Source organism: Ciconia boyciana, chromosome 4 (genome assembly GCF_034638445.1).
Source record: "Ciconia boyciana chromosome 4, ASM3463844v1, whole genome shotgun sequence".
NCBI lineage: Eukaryota > Metazoa > Chordata > Aves > Ciconiiformes > Ciconiidae > Ciconia > Ciconia boyciana.
Window position 1 is genome coordinate 35771695 of NC_132937.1, and position 24336 is coordinate 35796030.

Genomic DNA, 24336 nt, shown 5'->3' on the forward strand with positions numbered 1-24336 from the left:
TAAAGTCAGCCACCATTCGATGCGTATTTTGTATTGCTACTGCGTATCGTTAAATGGCAATACAGATGCTAAACCAAAACCCTCCTCAAGGTTCAAAACTCCCAGGACTTTACTTCCTAGGGTTTAAGATCAAGCGATCACAGCCTGCTTTCTCTAGCCTTTCAGGCAGTGCACTCCTGCAATCATACACAAAGCATGGCAGCAGGAAATTGGCAGGATTTTTTCCTGAAAGAGAAACATTTTGAGATTACTACATCAGCTATAGTCACTGCAGCAATTCCACAACAATCTGAACAAACAGCATAAACGGGGGGGGGGGGGGGGGGGGGGGAAGGAATTAATTTTCTGCCTTTATATTCAATTTATACAAAAATCATAAATATACCTAAGTTTATTGTGCTTATTTTTATTTTTCTTATCAAACTGAATTATATGGAAACATCTCTGTCACTTCTTGTCTGCCTTCCACACTTCCCCAGTGAGATTAATCTGGAAGTCAAGCCTTCAGTATTTTCCCTATCAGCTAACTTAAGTGCCGTCTCCAACTTTGAATCTCCACCTACTCTGATATTTAAAACTGTTAGAACAACATTCAGGTTGCAAAGCACTTCGAAGTTTTAAAAACATCGTGTTTACACTTGCCTTCAGAAAGTCAGTTTGATCTACTTAGGCGTGTGTGTTTTCCTACCATCTTAAAATAAAACACGCAATTTGACACAAAAATCTCCTGTTCTAGTCAGGAACATAAAGTTCATTTTAAAAGTTCATTAAAAAGTCTTACAGATTATTTCAAAAGGAAGATAAGAAAATATGTGCCCTGCAATATGTTCTAACATTTATTTAAGCCTGAAGTCTGAAGCTTTAATAGTTTGCAGCACGTGGCACCCCACACTAAACTGGACTTCATGTATGAAGCCATTCTCAAACTCACCCGTGCTTCACTTTTTTTTTTAACGTTTGGGGGTTTTTTTGTTTGTTTTGTTTTGTTTTTTAAAAGGCACAAACACACAGTAAGTCCTCTAGGGCTAGCAAAGAATGGCTGGCAACAAGAAAATCATCTGCCAGTTTCCTCTGTACCCATTACTCCATCTCTGCCCTTCTTCCACCTCTGCTGGAGGACTCGGTAGCAGCCAGGATCTCAGAAGCAGCAGCACAACTCCCCAGGCTGATGACTGCTGCCAGCACCCAGCAAGGCTCAGATGTACCCTCCTCTGAGCGGCAGTCACACCTTTGGTAACAGTGCAGGTAGTCTCAGATAAAGCTCAAAACACATCTTTCCCTATGGCACTTAAGACTAGTAGGCATATAAAGAAACCAGCAAGTCTACCACAGCTGTGTATTTCTGTCTGTCTAGCCCTTCTGCTGACTGGCTCACAAAAGTTTAAATCCACTTTAGCCTTTGAAAGGATCAAGGCCTTTTCTGTCTAGAATCAAAAATACAAACTTTTTTGTTTGTTTGGGAGGGCGTTCATAAAACGTACGTATCATTTCTGATGCTGAACTAGGCTGCTACACTCCATCCTTTGATTCAGCCTGAAGAAAGTGGAGTTGCAAATCCAACAGGAGACAGAGGCGTTTTAGCAAACCAAAGGTTTTACTTTTCTCTCCACAAAACATCCCATCACCAAAACAACCAGCCCCCCACCCCACAAAAAACGTAACTAGGAAATTTTGTGTTTTGTTTATCATATGGCACATAGCTTTGATAGGTGTTGCTTGCATGGCTCCTTGTTTTGAATAAAATAGGAAGCGAGTTCTCTATTCACACTGTAAAAACCTAATTGTAGAAAAAGAACAATATTTCCAAAGAACAGTGGAAAGATCGCTAATGCTGAATCCTTATCAGAGCTTCCTCAGGAAGCTCCTCATGTTAACAAGATCTGTAAGCAGGTGTAAATGATCTCTCTTATCTATGAAATGAGGAAAGTGTGACAGAGCCTGGGCTTAGGCACCATTTGAACAGCAGGCTGAGTATGATTGATAGCAAACAGATCTAGCTTTAATGCTTTCGGAAGCTGAATGTCTCTGTGCAACTCACAGCTTGGACAGCTCATCAGGGTCATCTAAAAATTTCATCTGCTAAGACATTCTGCAAACTGTTAGACGCAGCTATGTCGCAGATGGCATTGCATGCACTCCACAACCAGATTTTGTAGAGGTGTCAACTGCCTTTTAGTCAAATACAGTACAGAGATTTTATTGCTTTGTGTTAGTTCGTCCCTGTGAAGATGACTTAGGCTGGCATTTACTTGTGGGATCGGTTTTCTGATGACTAACTAGATGAAATTTTAGCTGCTCTGCCAGGCTATGTTGCTAGAAGGGTGTTGAGTACTCCCCTCTGCCTCCACAGAGCACAGGAGGTGAGTGGTTTCCTACAACTATTCACATTTTAAATTCTAATTAATTGCTTAACATTGTTTTCTCCCTCCTCCCTCATTTTTTCAGAAGGCAAATACTACCTGACAACTGTTGCCATCTTCTCCAGGGGTTCATATTTTCCATTCAACTTGGATTGCATGACAGTGTGACTCCCCCTCCTACTCTCTCTTCTGCCCTTTACTTCCAAATGAAGGCAAAATATGCATGCTTTATTTAACCAATCCTATTTAAAGTTAGTTGTTCTCAAGCTCTCACCTAGACAATTAATTTAGCTGGCCTAAGAGTGTGAATTTATGACTTTGGTCCGGAAGCTTAAGAAGGAACAGCAGTGGGGAGGACAGGCCTCATCTCTTCTCCTGGGCACGCTCAACCGCCTGGAAACTCGAGCTTCCCTGATCTTAACCACTCTGCTCTTGCTAAGCACTTAACACATTTTGTTTTAAATGAAGATTCAAAGATGACTACACAACATGTTGATTCTCTATGCTTGTGAAAAAGGCCTTTGGGTAGATTACAAAAATGTAACACAAACATATGACAATACATTTTAGTACATAAAACAGAGAATGTTACTAAACCCTATAACATGCTGTTAGTATTTTTAAACTTGGTACAAAGAAAAAGAGCTGTTCACATCCAGAATAATTCTTTTAAATTTGACCAGGCTCAGTATTTGGCATCTCACCAGTAGTTTCTAAGCCTGCATTTGTAAGATAGCAAACTAAATTATAAAATAGACTTATTCTAAAAAACAACTGTAAATTATCAGTTGACCTCCAGAATGGGCATATAATCTTGATTTAGGCCTGAATAAGTATCTACATCACAACAGACAAGACAACTCCGCATTCTGTTTTGACAGCATTACAACAGCAAATGACTGAATAAACACACTGAATAAATGCTGGTTTCAGCCACTGTGTCTCCAGGCTGGAATTTGTTAGAACCAAAGAAAAAGCTTCCTATTGCCTTTGCACCTTCATTATCTGTCTTGAGAACAAACCTCAGCATTCAGCATCCCAAACTTATTTCAGCCAAACACTGTTAGAACCTTCTGAACAACAAATGTTATCATCTGCCTTATTGTTCTAGTCTTTCCCCACTCTCCTGTATGTTCATTGTACACAATTGCACCCTTAGTTCCCACCAGACGTTGCTGCACCATAATAGGAAATCATGAAATCTGTAATTTCTTTCTATATCATTACTCAGATGAGTTGCATAATATAGAGAGATATTTCCTGTTATCCTGGTAAGAGTACATTCTGAAAGAATGTGCACTAGGGCATGGTACATCTTCACACTAATCTAAATTACACACACTATTTTATGGACTAATTTTTTTGAAAGAAAATGGTAATTTTTTTTTATTTATTTCTCAGGGAGCAGGAAGGGATAATTGGTATATCAAAATAGAAACTTAGAGAATGGGCAGTTCAACTTGGTCAGTAAATAAAGCAAGAGTTCCTTTTCAAGTAGCTCAATTCAAGCAGACCTATGTTTCATTTGAAAGCTATATATATTCTCACTTCTTCGGGATCAAATTTAGTATTTTAAACAAAACATTTAACATTTATGAAATTGGATTAAAACCTTGTTTTATTGTAGGAAGACAGCCTGGCTTAGGAAACAAACACAATAAAAACAAAAATCAGAAACAGGATTTTTAAAAAATATTCTAGTATAATGTACTTCAAAGAAAAATGTCTACAAAAAGGGCACAGCAAACTTTGTTCCGTGTCCCTAATCCTAAAGGCTGATGAAGAGATAATCAGACCAGGAAGAGACAAAAGAAGAGAGACTGTTTTCTATGCATTTTGTCTGAAAATTTACAATCCCTGCAGAAATGAAGAAACAAAACCTGGCTTCATTAGCAGCTCCAGAAGGCAACCAGCACAGTAAAAACTAGGACCATCTTTGACCTCAAGGAAGGATACTGCTTCAGCCAAACAAAAATGATACTACGCAGTCAGCATCTGTTTCACATAACTGCTTGGCTGCTGAATATAAGAACCTTAAACAGTATGACTTCTGCTGTAAGTTTTTTAAATATCAGCTGTTAATACATTTCTGTACGAAGACATATGAAGCTTTCAGTTACCTAAACGTAAAGCCAATTTTAAAACAGAGTATCAAAAATTAAAACTAATTATAACTTCACCCGTTGAATAACATGCAACAACGGACAGTGACTGTTAAAAACAGATGCCTTTCTACCTTCCTCCAAGTTCCCAAGATCAAACGTCTGGACAAGACCTCCATACTACAGTAAAGAGAACTTAGATCACAATACCGTAACAACTGAAGGCTTCTCTTCAACACCAGAACCAGAAATTCCAAAATAAAATTTAGCAGTGATTAAATATGTAAGATGTTTTTATTTTTTTTGTACAGCAGCAACAGTGAAACCATGCATACTCCAGAAAGCTGAGGCTTTACCTTCATCAAACAGGAACACAATTCTCAACTAGAAGACTGAACGCTGACCACCAACTTTTGGAAGAAAGACAAACTTTTGGAAGCTTGCCTTAGCTCCCTTACCTACGCAATGAAAAGCTATCAGAATTGGCATTTTTCTCCAATATCTCATAGAAAAAACAGACGACACCATTTCTAAGTACAGACATGTAAACATCCATAGTTAAAGGGAAAGGAAATAAAAAGGTGGAGTAAAAAAATTCTGACAATCCTTCTGTCTTTGGGAAGAGATAAATGGGTGAAAAAAACCCAAATCAAATATTCTGGACTACTTCAGGACATCCTGCCTTGAAACATCAAAGCACTCCACTGAGATAAGGTTTCTCATAACACACATACCTGCATAAAATAGAAGTTGCATGATCAGAAAAAAGGTTAAGGAAGGGACTTTAACGAGGATCTGCTATAGAATACTCAGATTCAATTCTTGATGCAAAAACTGCATTTACCTATGGGAATTATATATTTCATAGTGATTAGGCAGCAGTATAAACTGGGCTGCAACTGATTCACCCTATTTAAAAAAATAAAATCCCAAAAGTGACCTAAGTGCACATTATGAAGATAACACACTCAAGCAGAACCAACACTATCCCTGTGGAGTGGTCCCTTTATCAAAGAAAACTTCTGCCTCTTTTACAGGATACATGCTCAAACAAGAACATGCAAGTTTAAATCCATGGGCCAATGGTAGTAAAGAGGAAATGCTATCCTTTTAATATGTGCTTATCTCAAAGCCTGCTTGAAACAGTTTCAGATAAGACAACCATCATGAAATTTGATCTGATCTCATGAACCAAGTTAACTTCTACCACAGAGCATTTAAGAGAGGTTTCAACATTGCTGAAATTCTAATGAACATCCTCAAGATTTATTCTACTATATTTACATAGATAATAAAGATCTACAGAAATTCTAGAATATAAAGAAAATCTAAGTGTTTTTTTAATTAGAAGAACATTAGATTAAATTAGACCCCACAAGCACTCTCATTAGGAGAGTGTTTTCTTCCTTTTAACAGAGCTACCTCTTGATCACTTAAGACTCAGGGTCAAAACTGGGCTGCCAAATAGCCTACCTGTATCCAGACAATTAAAAAAACCACAACCACAAAACCACCATTCCTCCAAAACCCGTCAAATCCAAAAAGAGTATAGATCTCAAAGAATGTAACTTATTGGAAGTTGGCTGCCTTTGCAACACTTTCAGTGATGCAGCAAATATATAGGTTTTGCCAAATGTTCACATAGTTACCTGAGCCAGTGCTTGTAAGTGAAAGCTTATACATAAATCCAGGGAACACAATTCCTTGAGCTGCCACATGAGCCATACTACAATTACAGTCCAGTATTTTTCTATAACTTAACCACTGCAATGCAAAAAATTACACTAAGGAGATATACCACACTTATCCACCTTCTGCTCCTCCTGCTTTTTACTTTTGTTCTTTGCAGTCAACATTTGAACAACTTTTCTCAACTTTATCTGATGTAGTGAAACACAGGTTTTAAATTCCAGCCACATTGATTTATCATTTTAAAATTTAAAACAACTAACAGTTTGGTATGATGAGATTTAGACACTGTATGTTTTTATAATCAAATTAATAAATGCTATACCTCCAAGTTCTTTTACGTTCAAGATGGCATTCTGGAATGGCACCGCTTTTATACTAAAACCTAAGAACAGAAATAGAGAGTATTAGTAAGTTATTTGTTAAAGAGGCCATTCAAAATGAATTGCATACATTCAGAAAAGACTACTTTTTTCATCAAGAACCAGGATTTTGCATGTGAAATTCTTTTTCAATATGATGTTTAAAAATATCAGTTATAAGGGGGGGGGAGGGGGGGGGGATGTGGAATAAATCAGTATCAGCAATGAAATTTGCAATGGTACTATTAAATAGCTGGCACACATAAAATTCAGCACAAAACTTCCATCCAGGCCATCTACCATTTGGTAAGGAGTTAGTACAGAATATACCTTTATAAAACCCATCTTTTAATGCATGTGGAACTAAAGTCTGGATTTCAGACTACTAGTAATATGAAGTGATTCTTCTGCAATTTTTAGGAGACGTGGAAGACAACGTGCAATTCAAATCACTGTTTTCTTACATTTAAGCTTCACAGGTTTTGGTTACACCTAGAGTATTAATCCTGTCTATAAATGTTATTAACAAAAGATCCTTTTACAGACCTAAGTGGTATGTATTAAAATATTTACAAGCACACTAGAAGCATCCATGAATACTCTATTAGCCTGTTATATACTTAAAACTAAAAAACTTTTTAAAAGGGTAATGTTTTCCCTTAACTGAAAATTCAGACAGCCAATAGAAAGGGAATGTGAAAGGCTCCAAGCAATCCATCAAGATACTATATACTAAATTCTGCATGTTTGGTGCATACATACATATAAGTGTATATAATAGTTTGTACAGGAAAAAATATGTCTGCTCTTTCAGCATAAAATGTCCAGATAGACATTAAATTTATTTCCATCTCGCACAAGTAGTTTCAACATGATTACATACCTGTGAACTGAGTAAAGAAGTTTTGAAAAAATGTGTTTCACTCCAAGTTTATTAGTTATCATTTAATAGAAACAAGATATTTTTTCTCCCAGATCAGACCAATAAGATATTCCAGTACTCCAACCATGGTCAGTGCTAGATGCAGGAGAGGAGAGCGCAAGAAAATGTGAAGGGAACAATTATGAAATATTTTTGCTGTTGTTGTCTTAAAACAAATCCTAAACTTTTCCTAGAAAGGAGGAAAAACTGGAATGGACCTGAGTGGCGTTGATAAGAAAAGCAAAAATACAGGTTATAGTTTGAAAACTGAGTGGAGAAGTTGTCACATTGTATTCTTGGATTCTCAATAATATTTTCTGATATAGCACAGATATGGTACATATGGCTAGATTTATTATAAGCTGAATAGCCTAGATACACATCATTCTGGTTTGGATGCTGCCTAGTTTTCTCCAGAGTCTGTTTTCATTCCTCAAGTTGCCTAACTAAATAATGATATTTTGTTTCAACTATCCAGAAACATGTAAGAAATTTAATTTTAAAATTAATCATATTTTCATTATTTCCTTTAATAGATCTATACTGCTATTTACATTGCTGTTACTATTTCTTTCAGGGTCTAAAGTGTTAAAGTATAATTTGCACTAATTCCACGTGAACTCTAAAGATAAAGCTCAGGATATGGGAAAAAAAAAAGAAAAAAAAAAAGGCTGAATTACTCTACAGTTTCCTTCTAATTTTTTTCAGTTAGGCATCGGCACCTTCTCCACAAAATGAAGTGTCAGATCTCTTTAACATTCCCAATAACACCACTGAAGGTAATGGGTTAATTATTCATTCCAGAAAAAACCCAGTATTTTCTTGTACCTGTTTTATTTTGTTTACTTACAGTTGTATTAAATAACCTTATGTTCTTGTAATTTAAACAAAGATACACTGAAAACCAGTTAGGGTTGCTAAGGGACAATCATAAAATTCAAGCCCATGAACCACTGCTACAATATAAAGCCACGTAACTATAAACACAAGTTACTCGCACAACACTCACTACCTGTTCCCCCAGCAAATCAACGTTAGTAAATAGCTGTGGCCACAGAACCAGATTTCTTCCATCTCTATGACCTAATCTGTCCTTCTTCTGAACTTTGCAGCCAGGTATTACTTCTTCCTCACTCTACATGTTTATTTCTGGTTTTTCTGGTCCTGTTTTGTTTTTTGTTTGTTGGGGGAGGGGCTAGTCAAAATACTCTTTTCAGTATTAATTAGGCATTCAGGTTAATCTATATCAGCATTCATATTCAAATGGTTTGGACTTAAGATACCTTTTAGTTGTGATTGTTGTGTATCTTCTCAATGCCACTAAAACTTTCTGTAAATTGATTCTCTGATCTCAATCTGCCATTACTACATAAACAAGTCTCTTTGCTGATCTAAAAAGCAAGGATTATCATCAGAAATAAACATTTCCATTACACTTATTCTTTTGGTTGCTAGCATATACCTCAAAGCAGTACTGACCAAGTATAAGAAGAAATAAATCCTAACAAGTTTCAGAGCATCACTGTCCCATTCTATTTTATAGCACATTCTCCTCTTTTCTGTCCATATAACAAGACTGCTTAAAAACCAAAAGTAAAAAGAGAAGGAAGAAACCTTTTAATGTGTGTCTACACTACACTGCTACTGTATGTTTCCAATGGTTCTACTTCATTACACCACAATGTATGGTTTGACTTTCAACACATTCCAAAATTATATGTTTTCATGGATATTCCCCAATGTATGACCAAACACTGAAAGAGTAAGTAGTGGTAGCTTCAAAGCAATCTGTTAGGTACTTTCAAAAGCAAGATGACTAAGCTGAAGTTCTCTACCACCTTTGCTATATGCTTCAAAAGTTACCTTTGGGCAATGTTACAGCACACCATGGAATAAAGGCAGCATCCTACCTGTGGTAGACACTATATTCTCCGGGCTTTCACTGCAAAGCTGTGACAGAAGACTTGTCTTGCCAGAACCAGTGAGGCCTATGCAAACCAAGTCATATTCAGGTCGGGGTGGTGGTGGTCCCTTGCAGCAAAGTGCTCTAAAACACTGCCAGGGTAGGGAAAAACAAAGAAAACAAAAACAAAAGGAAGAAGTTACTTTTTTTTGCAAATGTTTATTCAACAAGGTTCTAAAAATCAAGTTTATAAATTTAAAAGCATTGGAGAGAAGCAAATTATTATTCCAACTTACTATTTTGACAAAATCAGCAATTAATAGACTGAGAGCACCTCAACTAAAATCTAGAACAGCTTTGTAAGAAAACATAAATATACCTGTTAACTTTTCACCTAAACCTCATGCAGCTAGACCAAGGAAAGTGACATCCATTCCCTGAATAGCATGAACAGTGCACAAACAGCAAGACAGGCACATGCCCTACTCAACTCTGTGGTTGGGTATGCATGAGTTTGCTTCCTGTGCTAACTTCATGCATACCTGGTGTGAACATCAGAGCAGCTCCTGAGCAGCTGCTGGCCAGGCTCACCCTGTTGTCACAGGAAAGAGTCAGAGTACTTCGCTCCACTGATGTCCTTCCTGGGCTTGCTTTGACATGTGTTTTACCTTACAATATCAGCTGTTAAAGAGTACAGCTTGTAAAGAAATAAATTTTGCTGGATATAGCTCTGGTCATAAATATGCAGATCTCTCACTTTCCCTGGACAAGTATAAATTAATCACAATATAAAGAATAAAAATCTTTATTTCTTAAGAAAAAAAACACAAAGCCTACTTTAGACTTCTGCTCATGTCTCGTAAACAGCATTGCCAAAGTAAGCCAAGCTCATCCAAAAGGTCCTTTATGCCCTTAGTAAGGTTCATCAGACCTTTCTTTATATGTAATATGGAAAATTTTTATGTAAAAATCGACAAACATACCATTCTGGGAAAGCCAGGAAGTTTACATTTAAGGTATGGGGTATAATTACCCACTGATGTCCAAGACAGATCTCCACCACCCCAATATATATGAATACCTTTTCCCCCAATATCTGCCACCTTCATATCAGAGGAATACATCTGCTATAACAAGGAAGGGAAAACATGTTTGCGCAATGACTCCTCTCTCACACATTCTGTCTTTACATAGTCCCAGCTCTTTTTTGCCATCTTAACCACAAGCCAGTCACTGCATTGGGTAAAGAAATCCAGTCTTTATAACCTTAACCTAGTTTGTCTACATGACTACCCAGGATCTCTCATTGAGGGCTACTGGAAGAGCAGAGAAATTGAACAGACGTCTGTAAGGCACTGTTGCAAATAGTGGGGTCTAGCCCTGTGAGCAAGTCATCCAAAGAGGACATGATTATAAAAAGACAGCTCACTGAATGCAGAACTTCTATTGGATTCTTTCCGTATAGATGGTAAGTTATTATACATGCTGCCAAAACAGTCTTCATTGGTTTAAAGAAGCAAAAGATAAGTTCAGGGAAAGTTATGAAATTCCTTCAACACCTTTTAAAAATGTGAAAGGAAATATTTTAGGAGCAAAAACATTGACAGCAAGAGTTAAACTGAACAAAGGCAAAAGATTTTAAAAATAAAAGCTTTGCCTTTATTAAAATTTAACTCAATTTTTTTATTTTCAAGGAGGTTTGCCCTTATATGTGTGACCACAGTGAAAAGGAGTAAACGTGCCTTCTAGCTTTATTCACTGATGTCAGCTTATACTTACCTCACAGATTCTAAAAATCCACAGCAAATATTCTACTCTGGTACTTAAGTGAGAAAGGCCAATTGAGTTCACTGCACAACATAAGCTCCTTCAAACAGAGTTTCCACTTAATGGCTATCAGGCTGAAGGCCACATAAAATTCTTCAAAGCTTGCCAGAGCTCCCGAGGCTGTGTGTCAGGCCCTTTGCAGCCAGTCTTTAAAAAGGATTAAATTTGTCCCCATCAGCACGGCATTTTTGCGACAACATCTTGATGTCATATTGGAAAACATAAAGGAATAGACGAGCTGATGAAACTCTGTGCTTCTCTCTGTCCAGACACTGTGCCAGTTCTTATGCAACCAGACACGACTCTCATGGCCCTGATGACATTTAATAACCTGCAGTTCTGTCAAAGATAATTATTGCTCTTTCTAGAATACATATTGTCACGGTTTTTGCCTCAATCGGCAACCAAGCACCACGCAGCTGCTCACTCACCCTCCCCCGGTGAGATGGGGGAGAGAATTGGAAGAGCAAAAGTAAGAAAACTCGTGGGTTGAGATAAAAACAGTTTAATAATTTATGATGATGAAGATGATGATGATGATGATGATAATAATAATAATAATAATAATAATAATAATAATAATAATAATAATAACAACAACAACAACAACTAACGGGGGGGGACGGGACGGGACACAACGACACAAAACCCAATAAAAAAAAACCCACGTGATGCAACCGCTCACCACCCTCTGACCGATGCCCAGCCCATCCCCGAGCAGTGATCGCTGCCCCCGGCCAACTCCCCCCAGTTTCTATACTGAGCATGATGCCATATGGTATGGAATAGCCCTCTGGCCAGTTTGGATCAACTCTCCTGGCTGTGCCCCCTCCCAGCTTCTTGTGCACCCGGCAGAGCATGGGAAGCTGAAAAGTCCTTGACTAGTGGAAGCACTACTTAGCAACAACTAAAACATCAGTGTGCTATCAACATTATTCTCATACTAAATCCAAAACACAGCACTATACCAGCTACTAGGAAGAAAATTAACTCTATCCCAGCTGAAACCAGGATGCATATGGAGGCTCTGTGGGTGACAGAGGGGCTCTGCAGGCTGGTTTTGTGAAGTTCAGCATCTCTTTAGTGCAGATTCCTTAAGTCTACCTTAGTCTGGACAATCTTTACGTGCTGTTGATTAAATGTATGATCAAAAATCCAGGTCAAATTGCATGCCCAAAGCAGCATATGTAGACCGGCTGCCCACTCACTCATACTTCACCAGTAAGCACAGTTAGGTATGAAAGTTCCTGACATACAGCAGACACAGAACCCCAGAAGACAGGGAATGGCTCCCTCCAGACCACTCTCGTATTTTATTTTATATGATTTTTGTTATGTTCATGGCTTTGTCCTTCTGCAAGGCTGATTTCCTTCAGTAGATATTTTTGTTTGGTGGGAATGAAAACAGACTTTAAATATTCTAGCTTCAAAAAGCTGCTGAAATTTAAGCTGCTGTGTATAGCACTTACTACTGGCTGACATAAGAAATTCTACAGCACATTTTAGGGGATGCTTGTAACAATGTATTTAAATTTTATAAACTCATTTCGCAATCCTCCTTACTCAAGCTCAATGAACATCTCTTCCATTGGAAATATCACTATACAAACAGTCTGATCACTGCCTTTCTGTTCTCTCAGCAGCTTAAAGTTACTTGGCCCCTAACAAAGTCAGGGCTATTTAAGCACCCATTACAGAGAATAAACCTCTATTGTCACAACTTTGGCAGCTGCATCTAGTAGCTGCACAGGATCTGTGGAGAGTAGAAAATTCAGAGGTCATTGACCACGCAAATAACATTGCATCCTATATTCAGCTTTTGATTATGGACAGGAAATGCATCCTGAAATATTTTATAAAGCATGGACTAGAGCTACACCATTATTTAAGATGTTGTCACATATTACAGTGCAGTCTGAAATGCACAGAACTGCAAGAAATGTGCATTAGTAACTAAAGAAGCCATTCCTGAAATCCAAACCACAAATATAACAAAAACATTGAGAGAGTTGTTCAATTCACAACTAGCGCTCAGTCCTTTCCAAAACCGGTGTACTTTCCAATCCATTTGGACAACCCAAAGGGCATAAGAGAAATTTGAATTAACAGTCTGACTGGTCTTGAAACACTTGTCAGATATGGACCTGGAAGTCTCTTTAATTGATTCCCAAACCTGACTGGCTCGATGAGTGACTGTGCAATAAAAGGCTGCCTTTTAGGTATTATAAAACAAACTCTGAACCCAAATGAGGCCACTCAGAGGGAGAGTTGGAGAGGACAGAAAGAAAACATTTGACTTCCACAAATATAAGGTCAAGCAGAGCTAGCTGGCATAGTCACTGAAATGTTGTTTGGGGTATGGTCATGCATTTCAGCCGCACTACTAGCAACAAAAGAGGAACAACGATTTTTGGAGCCCTTTCATCCTATCAGGGTAAGACTTTACTTACTTTAAAGGGAGAGACATGTCAAACATAGTGTCAAGTTTTCATGATTTTTGAGAACATCACACTCGAAACCCTTTATAGCCATTGGATGGGGAGAAGAAGCAGGCAAAGAGAGGCAGGCAGGGAGAGTCGGGAGTTAATTTATCTTATTTTTTTTAAAATGAATAAGCAGATTTTAAAGTACTGAAAATAAAACAATACAGTATCTTGAAAAAATGTATGCATTTAACCAGTTTTGGAAAAAAGCATGTGTTTATCCAGGAAACTAGGAGTAATTAGGTGCTGCAGTCTGCAGAAAGCTGTGCAATATTGAGCACCAATGTTATTTTCATTTTACTTGTATGTGTGCACGCATGCTGCACGTGCATGTATAATCATATGCAAGAGCTAAGGGAAGAAGTTAGCCAGTCCTACACCTACTCAGGGATTTCTATCCCAACCAGATGATTCCAGTTTTAGGTGGATCAGTATTTGAGCTGACAATCCTAGACAGCGTCCCTTTAAAGCCCTATGGAGATTTCTTCTGGGAAATGCATTAAATATTGTGTCTATGGCAGGGGTGGCCCAACACTTCTGATATATGTGCCACTCAGAGATCACAGATTGAAGCTCTGGGCAGCAAACATCCCTGAATTACTACTCTGTCCAACACATTATACTGCCTCTGGCCATTGAGTCTGTCTTTGCCTACTCATTGTACTTCTCGTTTCACTCTCCTTTTGGGGGTGAAATACTCCATTATTTCTGCTTTGTTCTGGACCCATCTCTTGTCTGTTTCTTTTGTTGCCAGTATTTAATAGGGACAAACAGAAGCAAGGGATTTCATGCTTAGTTGATTAAACACACACACACTCATGCAAAAATAGCCTTAGTGCAACATTAATGCTAACACACCAAGCATTCAGAGCTCTTGAAATCCAGAATTAAGGCTGAAAGCTCAACCAATAACTCTGCTCCCCTCCCCCTCTTGCTTATACTTATAGATATGGTCTCCCTTTACATTTCATTTTTCAATTAAGGTATCTTTGAATAAACAAACTTCTAGTACCCAGCACACACTTATAGCCAGAGGACTGGTTAATCATCTGAAGCTGTTGATGAAAACTCAAGATTATTTTAAAAAGTCAAATTTACACACAGCAGGCTCCATAGCTCTGATGTTGTATGAGATCACACAAGTGCAAAGAAATCTCAAACCTTGAAGAGATGATGTGAAAGGTGGCTGAAGAAGTTCAGTTATAATACTAAGGATAGGAAACAACTGGGAACAGCAGTGGAATAAAGGAATGCAAATAATAAAATACTCAAGGCACCTGAATGAAATTACACACAGCTAGGAGAGAGGGCAAAAAAGGGATATATAGATAAACTAAATTTTAACTGTATGAATACCTTAACGTTAAATTAGTACAATAGAATCTATGCATTTGACTGTGTGAGCTAAAGCTGCAGACTCTTCAGTTTCCATTCTGCTGCACAGGTGGTTTTACCACTACAAAAAAAGGGAGGAAGAGGAAAAAAATACCAATTTTAAGACACACAAACAGTGACACTGCCTTCATGTTTTCAAAACATCAGATTCATGAGGTTCATCTTCATCTATATGACAACAGTAATGAGGACAAAACCTAACAGATTGCTGTTCATTTTGTGGCTACCAACAGAGATGAATGAATACTCACATAGCCACTGCTATCCTGAAGTGATGTTGAGGACAGATGAAAATACTAAAATCATGACCAGTCACCTTCTTTGACAGCCCACAGCCTCATTAAACACATTCAACAGTGACCGCTATAGTCAAGCTCCTCCGTCCCAATACAGACTGACGATCCAAACTCCAATAGAGGGGCCCCAGCTGAAGGCCTGCTAACCTACTGCACCACTCCTCCCACAAGACAAAGTAATCCTCTTGTTTAACCTGGTGAGTCTTCACGAGTGCATGGTCAGCCCACTGGTTGAACACAAAAGCACTCTTCCTCTACACGCGCCTACATGACTTCAATTTTATATCAGCCTGTGCTGCAGGAAGACAGACAAGTATATGGCATTAAAGACAGGATAATATAAAATGGGACAGAGGAAAACAAATTCTCAATTAAGTGAGGCAGTTTTACAGAGCAGAGTCCTGGTGATGTCCTACCTTATAGAAATGTGACAGAACACTAAAATAGCAACATATTGTTTGGAGCAGGAATCTCAAATTCTCCCTTCAGACCCCTAAGAAAAGAAATAAATTTGGATTCATTGGTTGCAATTATTCACGAACCCCTGTCAAAGACTCCTCAGTATTTCAGAGGAGACACGCTTCTGGAGTCTCAAAATAAGCAATCACACCTCAAATAACTTTCAACATCCCTGTGTAGTCACCAGCTGAACAACATATAAGACACAGGCTCAAGTACCAGAACCAGACAAATGACACAGCTGTATTCATTCTTCGCCATATTTGACAACTCCGCTACCAGCAGACAAGGCTTGGAGGAAATAGGTCAACAAGAAAGAACTGGCTGACTTCTAACAAGCCAGATATGACACTGCTGTTCAGAGCATATCACTTCAAAAGACTTCATGGTCATGATGCATTCTTGCTTTGAGTGACGATAATACAATCACAGTGGGTTGAATCCTGTCCAAAATCCAGAACAACTTTTGGATTTCTCAAGAAAATAAAGTCTTCACTATCTTAAGGATAAAATAAAGCTTTCAACTCAGTTTTTGATGGCCAAGCTGCTGGCTGCCACACTGCACAAGGATGAAGGTCAGTATCTTTGTTTGTACAGGAACTGGGCAGAAGGCAAGAGACCATTTGTTTTATCTGATATCAGAGGGACTGCTCTGGGGTGAAGGCTTCACCAAGAAGTTCAGGGCTTTAGGAACCACAAAAATTTGATAAATGCAGCCAAAAACATAACTTCCCTGGAAGAAGCTGTAAGGCAACAGAAGTCCTTTCCCTACTATCAGCCAAAACAAATCACAAAACCTCATGTCCAAAGTGGAAAATGAGTCTCTCTGACCTTAATCTCTTGCACACTCCCTATAAATGAAAGAAGAGCAAAACCAAATTATTACTCTCCACTCCATTCACACTGTGCTTGAAGAAAGCATAAAGAAAAACAGTATCAAATTCTGGATGTACTCAGATATTCAGTGCAGTAGTATGGTTTAAAAGCCTACATAAAATAAAATAGCACACAGCTATGATAAACCAATGCTGAGTCAGCAAAACAGTTAAACATATGCACAGGTGCTACTCTGAACAGAATACAATCACTTCACTGCAGTGTCAAATCAAGCTCCAAGGGGGTTGTCGGACACTTCTAGGTTTCATCAAGTGTAGAATTATTGCTCAAGTTGTTTCCTGACAGTTTGATTTCCATTGGTTTTGCTGCACAAGGATGTAACTCATCTCTTTCAATCCATCAGTCCATCCACATTTAACAGCAAGAAACAAAGGCAACAAAAAAGATGAACGAAAGCCTTTGCAAACAGTTTGTTTCACAACCTAAGGAAACACAACCATACTAAAAAAGCCTGAAGAATCATTGAAAATACCGGCAAAAAAGGCAGTAGCAGCACCACCAAAATGTGCAGAAGTTAAGCACGTGGCACTTCCTGTCACTTCTAATTTCTACTAAGGATGAAAGATTTTTTTTTTTTTTTTTAATACCCCCCCCAAAAAAAACCAAACCAAAACCAAACCAAACCAAAACCAAAACGTTAGAGCTTTCAGACTTGCTAAAAGTCATCCCTTCACAATTTCTGAGCCAAATCATAAAAAGCTTTTTCATGATTCATGTGTGATACAAGGTGGGTTACAGAACACTTTTCTTCAGCATAGCATGAACAATTACTTGTATTCTATAAGCTCACGTGGGTTCACAAAACCAGAAAGAAGCATATAGACCACTTGGTGTTCCTTGATTTTTCTAATTAAAGCTGACTACGTCACCTAAATGCAACAGCACACTTTGTTTCTTTCTTCTCCCCGAAAACTGTTTGGTACACAAGACCCTGGACATCCATATTTGATATTCATGGCACACAGTACTACTTCTGTAATAATATGAAAAAGAAGATTTATGGAAACAGAACAGCGATATATCCACATCCCGTGCCCAAATGGGGCAAAGAACCTCAAAGAAACAAAATTAGAGAAATACTTCAGGTGCAAATAGAAATCCCGATGTACACTAGATGAAGAGGAAGGTAAATGAAGACTTGCATTGTATTCCATACATTAAAAAAGAAAAGAAAAAGAAAAGCTACTGCTGCTGTCCTACTCTGAAATTGCTAGGCAGATTCAAAGTACACTAGGAGAGTAAAACCCATCACCAAGTGTGAAGTGAGATTTCTGCAAGTTACAATAGGATTTATGTAGCAAAAGGGTCTCAAAAAAATTCTGTTAAGTTAAAATAAGCACAAACAAATTCATGTGAAACATAGTTGGAAAAAGCACAAGGAATGGCCAAGTACGACAAACAAGAGAAGTGTGCCCTCAGGCACAGATAGCCAGAAGATCTCAAGGGTGATTCAGGTGACACCAGTGAATACATCCCTGAGAAAAGTAACAAGATCTGAATTCTTCCACCCACTGTATCAGTAACATTACAGAAATAGACAAACTCCAGGGAATTTTTTCCACCCAGCTTCAGCCAACGCTTTCAGAGTTGTTGGGGATCATTATCATAACTAATCAGCTCCTGGGCTGTGTGCGTGCCTCTGAATATGAAAAAGCAAACGAACCTAGAGAAACTCCAAGTGTGTTTTGAGGAAAAAAGAAGAAATATCTACTGTTTACTTAAGACAATGTTTCCTCTGAGATTAAGCCCCAGGATACATCTTGTTCTTTTTTATGAAAGATTTCAAAACTAACATTTACCATCAAATCTGAGAGAAAAGAGGAGAAATCTCTAAGGACAGCAGACCAGGCTATTTTCTATAAAGTCCAGTCTTACTGAACATGTTCATAGCTGAGGCAGAATAGTAAGTACAAAGAGATAGTGGGTATCAGTCAAAGCAAGAAAATCTGTACAAAAAACCAAACAGGAGAGAAGGACCCACTGACAAAGGAAAAAAATAAAAGAGTTTTAGAATTATTTTGCAAAATACCATAGAGCAAAATGAAACAAAATTATGATAGTGTGATGGAACATTAAAAAGGAAAGTACAGTTTCAACTGTCACTTTTAAACCTACCTGCTCAGGGGTCCCAGCTAATAATTCTCTCTTTTCTCATACAGTGCAAGAAGCACACCATAGCAAATTTAGGCATTACCCAACCAAGAAGTTAGCAAACCAATGAATGTTTGGTTGCTCCAAAATTATCAGGAGGGAAGGGAAAGAAGAAACCAGTAGAGACTGATGGAAAAAAAGTTACTAAAATAGAAACAGTCTATGCAGTTAACATTTAAATATAAGGGTGGAAAGCATTAGTAGTGTACATGCAGTTTAACAAGAAGTAATGGGAGGATTTAGATAAAAGGAGGAGGTGGACAGAAGAACAAGGGTAGCTGGATTTTGCAGGCAGCACAAGTCTTCTGGCCAATGAATTCTTCTCCTTGGAACACTGAAGACTGGACTGCCTTCTAACACTAGAAAATGGACTAAGAATTACACTGGCATTGGTGGACATGCAAATGGGAGATCTAACGGGTGTGCTCTATTACCAGTTCATGGCGTTATCCATCTCCAGCATTGAATTTGAAGCATTATATAGTAGCAGGGCACCTCTTATTCATTAGGCTCCCTATGAACGATTTCGCTCTTAAGTGCCCTTTTCATTTTACTTTCCCAGTATGCTGTATTTGCAAAAATAAGAACCTCTAAGAGGATATCTATTTTGACCAAAAGACCTAGGTAATATGAAATATATAGTAACATATACAGGAACCTCTCCTCCCCCCTTATATAGCATAAGATTTTTACTTGGCTAGCACAGCATATTACTACTGTGGGAGGAAACAGAAGACTGACCCACACAAAAAAATTAATCCAAAATATACAATTAGAGGAAGGCATATGAATCTCAAGTACTATTAAAAATTTTTCAAATTTTAATCAGTGAAAGCGTCTTTGAATGTAAAACAGTTTTTGCCTCAATCAAACTTCTAGTGAGTTAGCTTTGAGAAACTTCAGCCATTGAAAACATCTCATGCTCCAACAGGCATTTTGCATTTCTCCTCTCTCCAGTTGCAAGTGTGCCTTTTTTCTCCTGTCTATATATCTAGATCTACCACTGAGTTTCTCAGCTGTCACCAATCTGTTTGCTGATGAAGACTCTATTGGCTATTTTGTTCATCTAGCACTGTCAAATTTGTCACTGCTGAGCACGCATGGATCAAGGACTACACAGCCTTTAAACTGTCTCAAAGAGAAAACCAACAGGTGCTCTGCTTGTAGTGTTTGAATGTTTGGGAAACAACTCAGTTTGAGATGGGGATTCTCAGGTGACAGGGAAGGGAACAGATCATACACAGCAATGGGTCAACTACAGATAAAAGCTGTTTTCATATACTTGCACTGTTAAAAAAAGCAATCCAACAAAAACAAACAAACAAACTAAAACACAAAACCCCACACAATCACCATACTAATCTGTTCAAACAAGAATTTTTTAAATAAATATTGACCAATACCTATTCATCTACTTGGGGGGGGGGGGGGAAGAGAAAAGGTAAAGAATATTTTGTAGATAAATTCTGGACACACTTAGAGGTTAAGCTGCCTTTCAAAAGCCACAGTTGAATTTAACTTTTTTGGGGAAAAGGGGGGCTGGCAAGAACCAGCTTTATTTTTTGTGAAAACACAGATTATTGTGGCCTTGCTCACAAAACAGCCTGCCATACGGCTATGCCTACTCCCAGCTATGTCAGCATGCCCTCCCTGCAGTGCAGACAGCCCAAACCAACAAGTTTCTCCTGGGTGAAACTACAACCACTTTTTATCAGATAAGGGGCATGAAATACTTCAAACCACAGGAAGGTATCACTATGCCAGAATTTTTTTTTTTTTTGTGGGAAAGATCAGCTTTTGGTCTCAGAGCTGCTGAAAACCTTTTGAGGGGGTTCAAATTTTTCTCGTTTGGGTAGGTGCAGCATCCAGGCAGCTCTAGCAAACACACGCTTTTAAAGGGAGTAAAAGCCTTCAGCCTGAAACCTTCCTGTGCCACTCCTTTCCCAACGCTACCGCTTTCACTGACAGTGTGCTGGGCGTCTGTTTTTCCAGATAATTATTACACAATAGTTCCATAAAAATGCTCTTAAGTTAAAAAAGCAACAGGTTGTTACTTAAGATATACCTTATGTTGATGGAATACGATCATAAATCCAAGCACAAATAAACTCAACATGCTGTTCAGATAACTGAGCACAGCTCTGGGGTGCTCAGTCCCTCATCTGCTCTACTGCACAGCTGTGAGAGATTTCATACTTGTTCTAAGGAGGCTGCAGACACCTCAGTAAGAACTGACTCACTGCTTCTTTCTGGAACAAAAATTTTACCATTTATTCTAGATCAGCATAAATCTTGCCAAGCTGGGAAACTCCTCCTTTTGCTGGCTAGAGAGAAAATTTCACTGAGGACCAGGGAGAATTGCCATAATTATGAGAGTCTATCAGAGAAACATAAGCAATCTGGAGCTGGTGGCATAATTCAGAGTGAGACAATGAATAAAAAAAGGCTTAAGAAATGGAAGCGAGCTGTCTTTTAGAGACTAAGACATACGATTAGTTGTAAAAGCAGACCACTGGCTTTAACTCAACCTTTTTGTTTAAAGTATTTTTAATTTTTTGCATTCACTTCCCTAAGAACTGTCAGATTATTAAAGAATTTTAATAAAGAACCGGAAGCTTGGATTTTGTAATATAAAGGTATGATAAGGAAACAACTTTTACAGTGAAACTTCAGTAACTGCCAATTACCTACATATCATTAGATCAGTTTTTTTGAAGCACAAGGGATGTACAGAGTATGAGAAGAGATGCACACAGTTCTTCTCATGCCACAAAGATTTTTCACTGAAGAGGAAACATTCACAGCTCACAAGTATTTCTCCAAAGCAATTTATAATAATGAAAAGATACAATAAAGCACAGGATATATCATACCATTTTATACATTTTATAAAGAGTGCAGCACAGTTTGATTAAGTTATCGGGTAACAGAATTACGAAGTGTAGGACTTAAGAGGAAACTAACTGCACTAAAACGTGTCAAATAAAGATTACAGTAACTGAAAAAGCACTGGAAGTATTTTACTTTCTGAAGTAATAATAGTATAGTCCTCTTTATTTGAAGAAATGTGTAAATGATCACATTTCCTCATCCTTGCAAGAAATTCTTAAGCTCATGTTATCAACGAAAGCATACAATCGCAAATTATGCCTTAAAGAGATCAATGCTTACTCGGGAAGAAATGGCAATCTATAAAAGCAAGGGAAGAGAGACATTTGAAGAAAAAGAGTATTTCAGAACAAATGTCTTATCATAAACATTCATGAAATTAAGAGATATAAAACCTTGGTTTCCTAGTGGGCTGCACAAGATCCTTATCTCATACCTAGCTGGAATCATGCACATAGATAAACCTTCACTTGGTAGGTTTGCAGAGCGGAGACAAGAACAAGGTGCTAGTGTACTACTATCAATCAAAACACTACCTCTGCAGAGCAGTAGAAAGCAAAAACTCTGCCCCAAACGCGACAGCTCAACAGAGTAAGACTTGGTAGTGGGGCATCAGCTCTACATACAACCTCCTTGGACTTGCACAGATGAGCAGGAAGTAGAAGGGACTTTCTGGACAGATACTGAACCAAAGGAATTAAAAAAGAGGAGATCCTCCAAGACTCCAGTCAATTCCAGCTCTGCAGGTTGAGAGCAGAAGGATTAGAATTTGAAGTAGTTACTGCAGAAGAATGTTTTCTAGGCATTTTTCATACAAGCAGTTTATAAAGCCTATATAAATGAGAAAAACGTGTGGTTTGCAGTTCTCTGGCAAGAGGCAAAATTTCTGGTGCCCAATGTAAAGTATGAGCCCTTATGTCTCCAGCAACAGAGGAGCTGAAGCACCTGCAAACCGTGTCAGGCCGCTATCCTCAACTGATGAATGCCAAGGAAATCAAGCTAAAAAATATGGAGCAACATATAAAAAAGTGTAAGCCTGAGCATTCCTCAAGCCTCATCCAGTTAGGCAGAATGCTGAAGCAGAAATTCTCCTGCCACTATTAACTACACCGCTCAAATCTGAAAATTTGTTAACAGCTACTGTTTTCCTATTGAATTTTCCAAGTTCCTTACCACAAGAAACTAAAAAACCTCAGATCTTTTAACCAATTAATTGCACTCTCTAAACCTGGAGATACTTTGATGGAAAAGAACAGAATACACAGGCAGACAGTTCAAGATGAAGCAAAGCATAAGAAATTCTAGTGAGCATATGCCATCTCAAGTTCACAAATCTAAATGCATTTTCCCAAAAACACTGAAAGGCCTTTGATTATTATGAGGCAAACTGTGACTTCCAAATCTAATGTGCCATTGCCTAAATTTTTAAACTGACAAACTAGCAGCGAGTTGGGTTATTTTTTAACTTTTTCCTTAGAAACAAGCCAGCAAATTTTATTAAACCTATTTTTAAATGTAGCTAGCCTCACAAAGTTGAGGATAATGTCAGCCTGAACAGTAAAATTCAGCCAAAGAGCTGAAAAAAAGACCTAAGAATACTAGCAGGAAGGGGAAAAACTATGTTGTTATTAATGTAGTACTTCTAGTGAAATACCACTGAAGTCCAATGTGATCCAAACCACAGTGCAATGTGTGTAAAGCAGCAAAGACTGTAAGTTCCATACACTGAAGAGAAGTAACAATTATATGGCTTTTTTTAATTATTTTGTTCAGACGTGGAATTTGGTTTGGGGACCGATTCAACCCATACGTAGTTCAAAAGAAAAAGAGTCCTTCAGCATAGAAACATGGTCTGAAAAATGACTGGATGCAAATCTCAGTGCTAGTTTTCTTCTTAAAGGCAACAAAAAATATGAGAACATGATTGCAATGTCCGTCTAGCACAAGGCAACTAGAATAATTTGAAGTAGTTTATTGTAAGAGGACACAACTGAGCTTAGAAGTCTCATATTTGACTGTTGTCCAGAACCAAGAACCAAAATGAACTATTAAGCTGTAGTCTAAATGTTTGAAGATTTTTCAGCTGGTGACATTATGCAGCCTTAAATGGCAAAAACAGTTAAGTCCTATCCCAATAAAAATCCTAGGAAAAAGAATCTTCTACAAATAAGACGAAGATAAAGCTCCAACAGACCATAAATTGATTTGGAAATGTTCACATTAGAAAAATCACACTGACAGCAATAAGCATAGTGTTGAATAGTATGAAACCAGGTAAATATTTTTGCACTAAGCATACATATGAAGTCCATTGTAAAAACATTAAAACCTACTTGGACTTCCAGGCATACTGAAGCATTTTAATGACAAATGTATCATGATTCTTCTTCCTGCCATCTACTGCTTTTCTCTTCTGCTAAGCCTTACATTCCAGGCTAATAGCAACATATTTTCTACTCCAATCAACCATACTATTCAGTGGTATTTCCTAGAAAAATTTTTCTTGTGTGTCAGATAAACACAGAAGAAAATCCTTCAGGGACAGGTTGATATACCACAGATTCCAGTTGAAATAATACTGAAGCAAGAAATTAAGAATTT

The 24336-nt window shown here is 37.9% G+C and overlaps 1 protein-coding gene across 5 annotated transcripts in view; it reads right to left on the reverse strand.

Moving 5' to 3' along the window:
* Window positions 1-24336, reverse strand: part of ARL15 (ARF like GTPase 15) — a 229800-nt gene that overhangs the window by 139671 nt on the left and 65793 nt on the right. For all 5 annotated transcript variants that reach the window (XM_072860010.1, XM_072860012.1, XM_072860011.1 and 2 more), the window contains 2 exons: window positions 9346-9490; window positions 6477-6536 (listed from right to left, as the gene is read on the reverse strand). In XM_072860010.1, the coding sequence (XP_072716111.1) occupies window positions 6477-6536; window positions 9346-9490 (205 nt within the window). The remainder of the gene's footprint in view (window positions 1-6476; window positions 6537-9345; window positions 9491-24336) is intronic.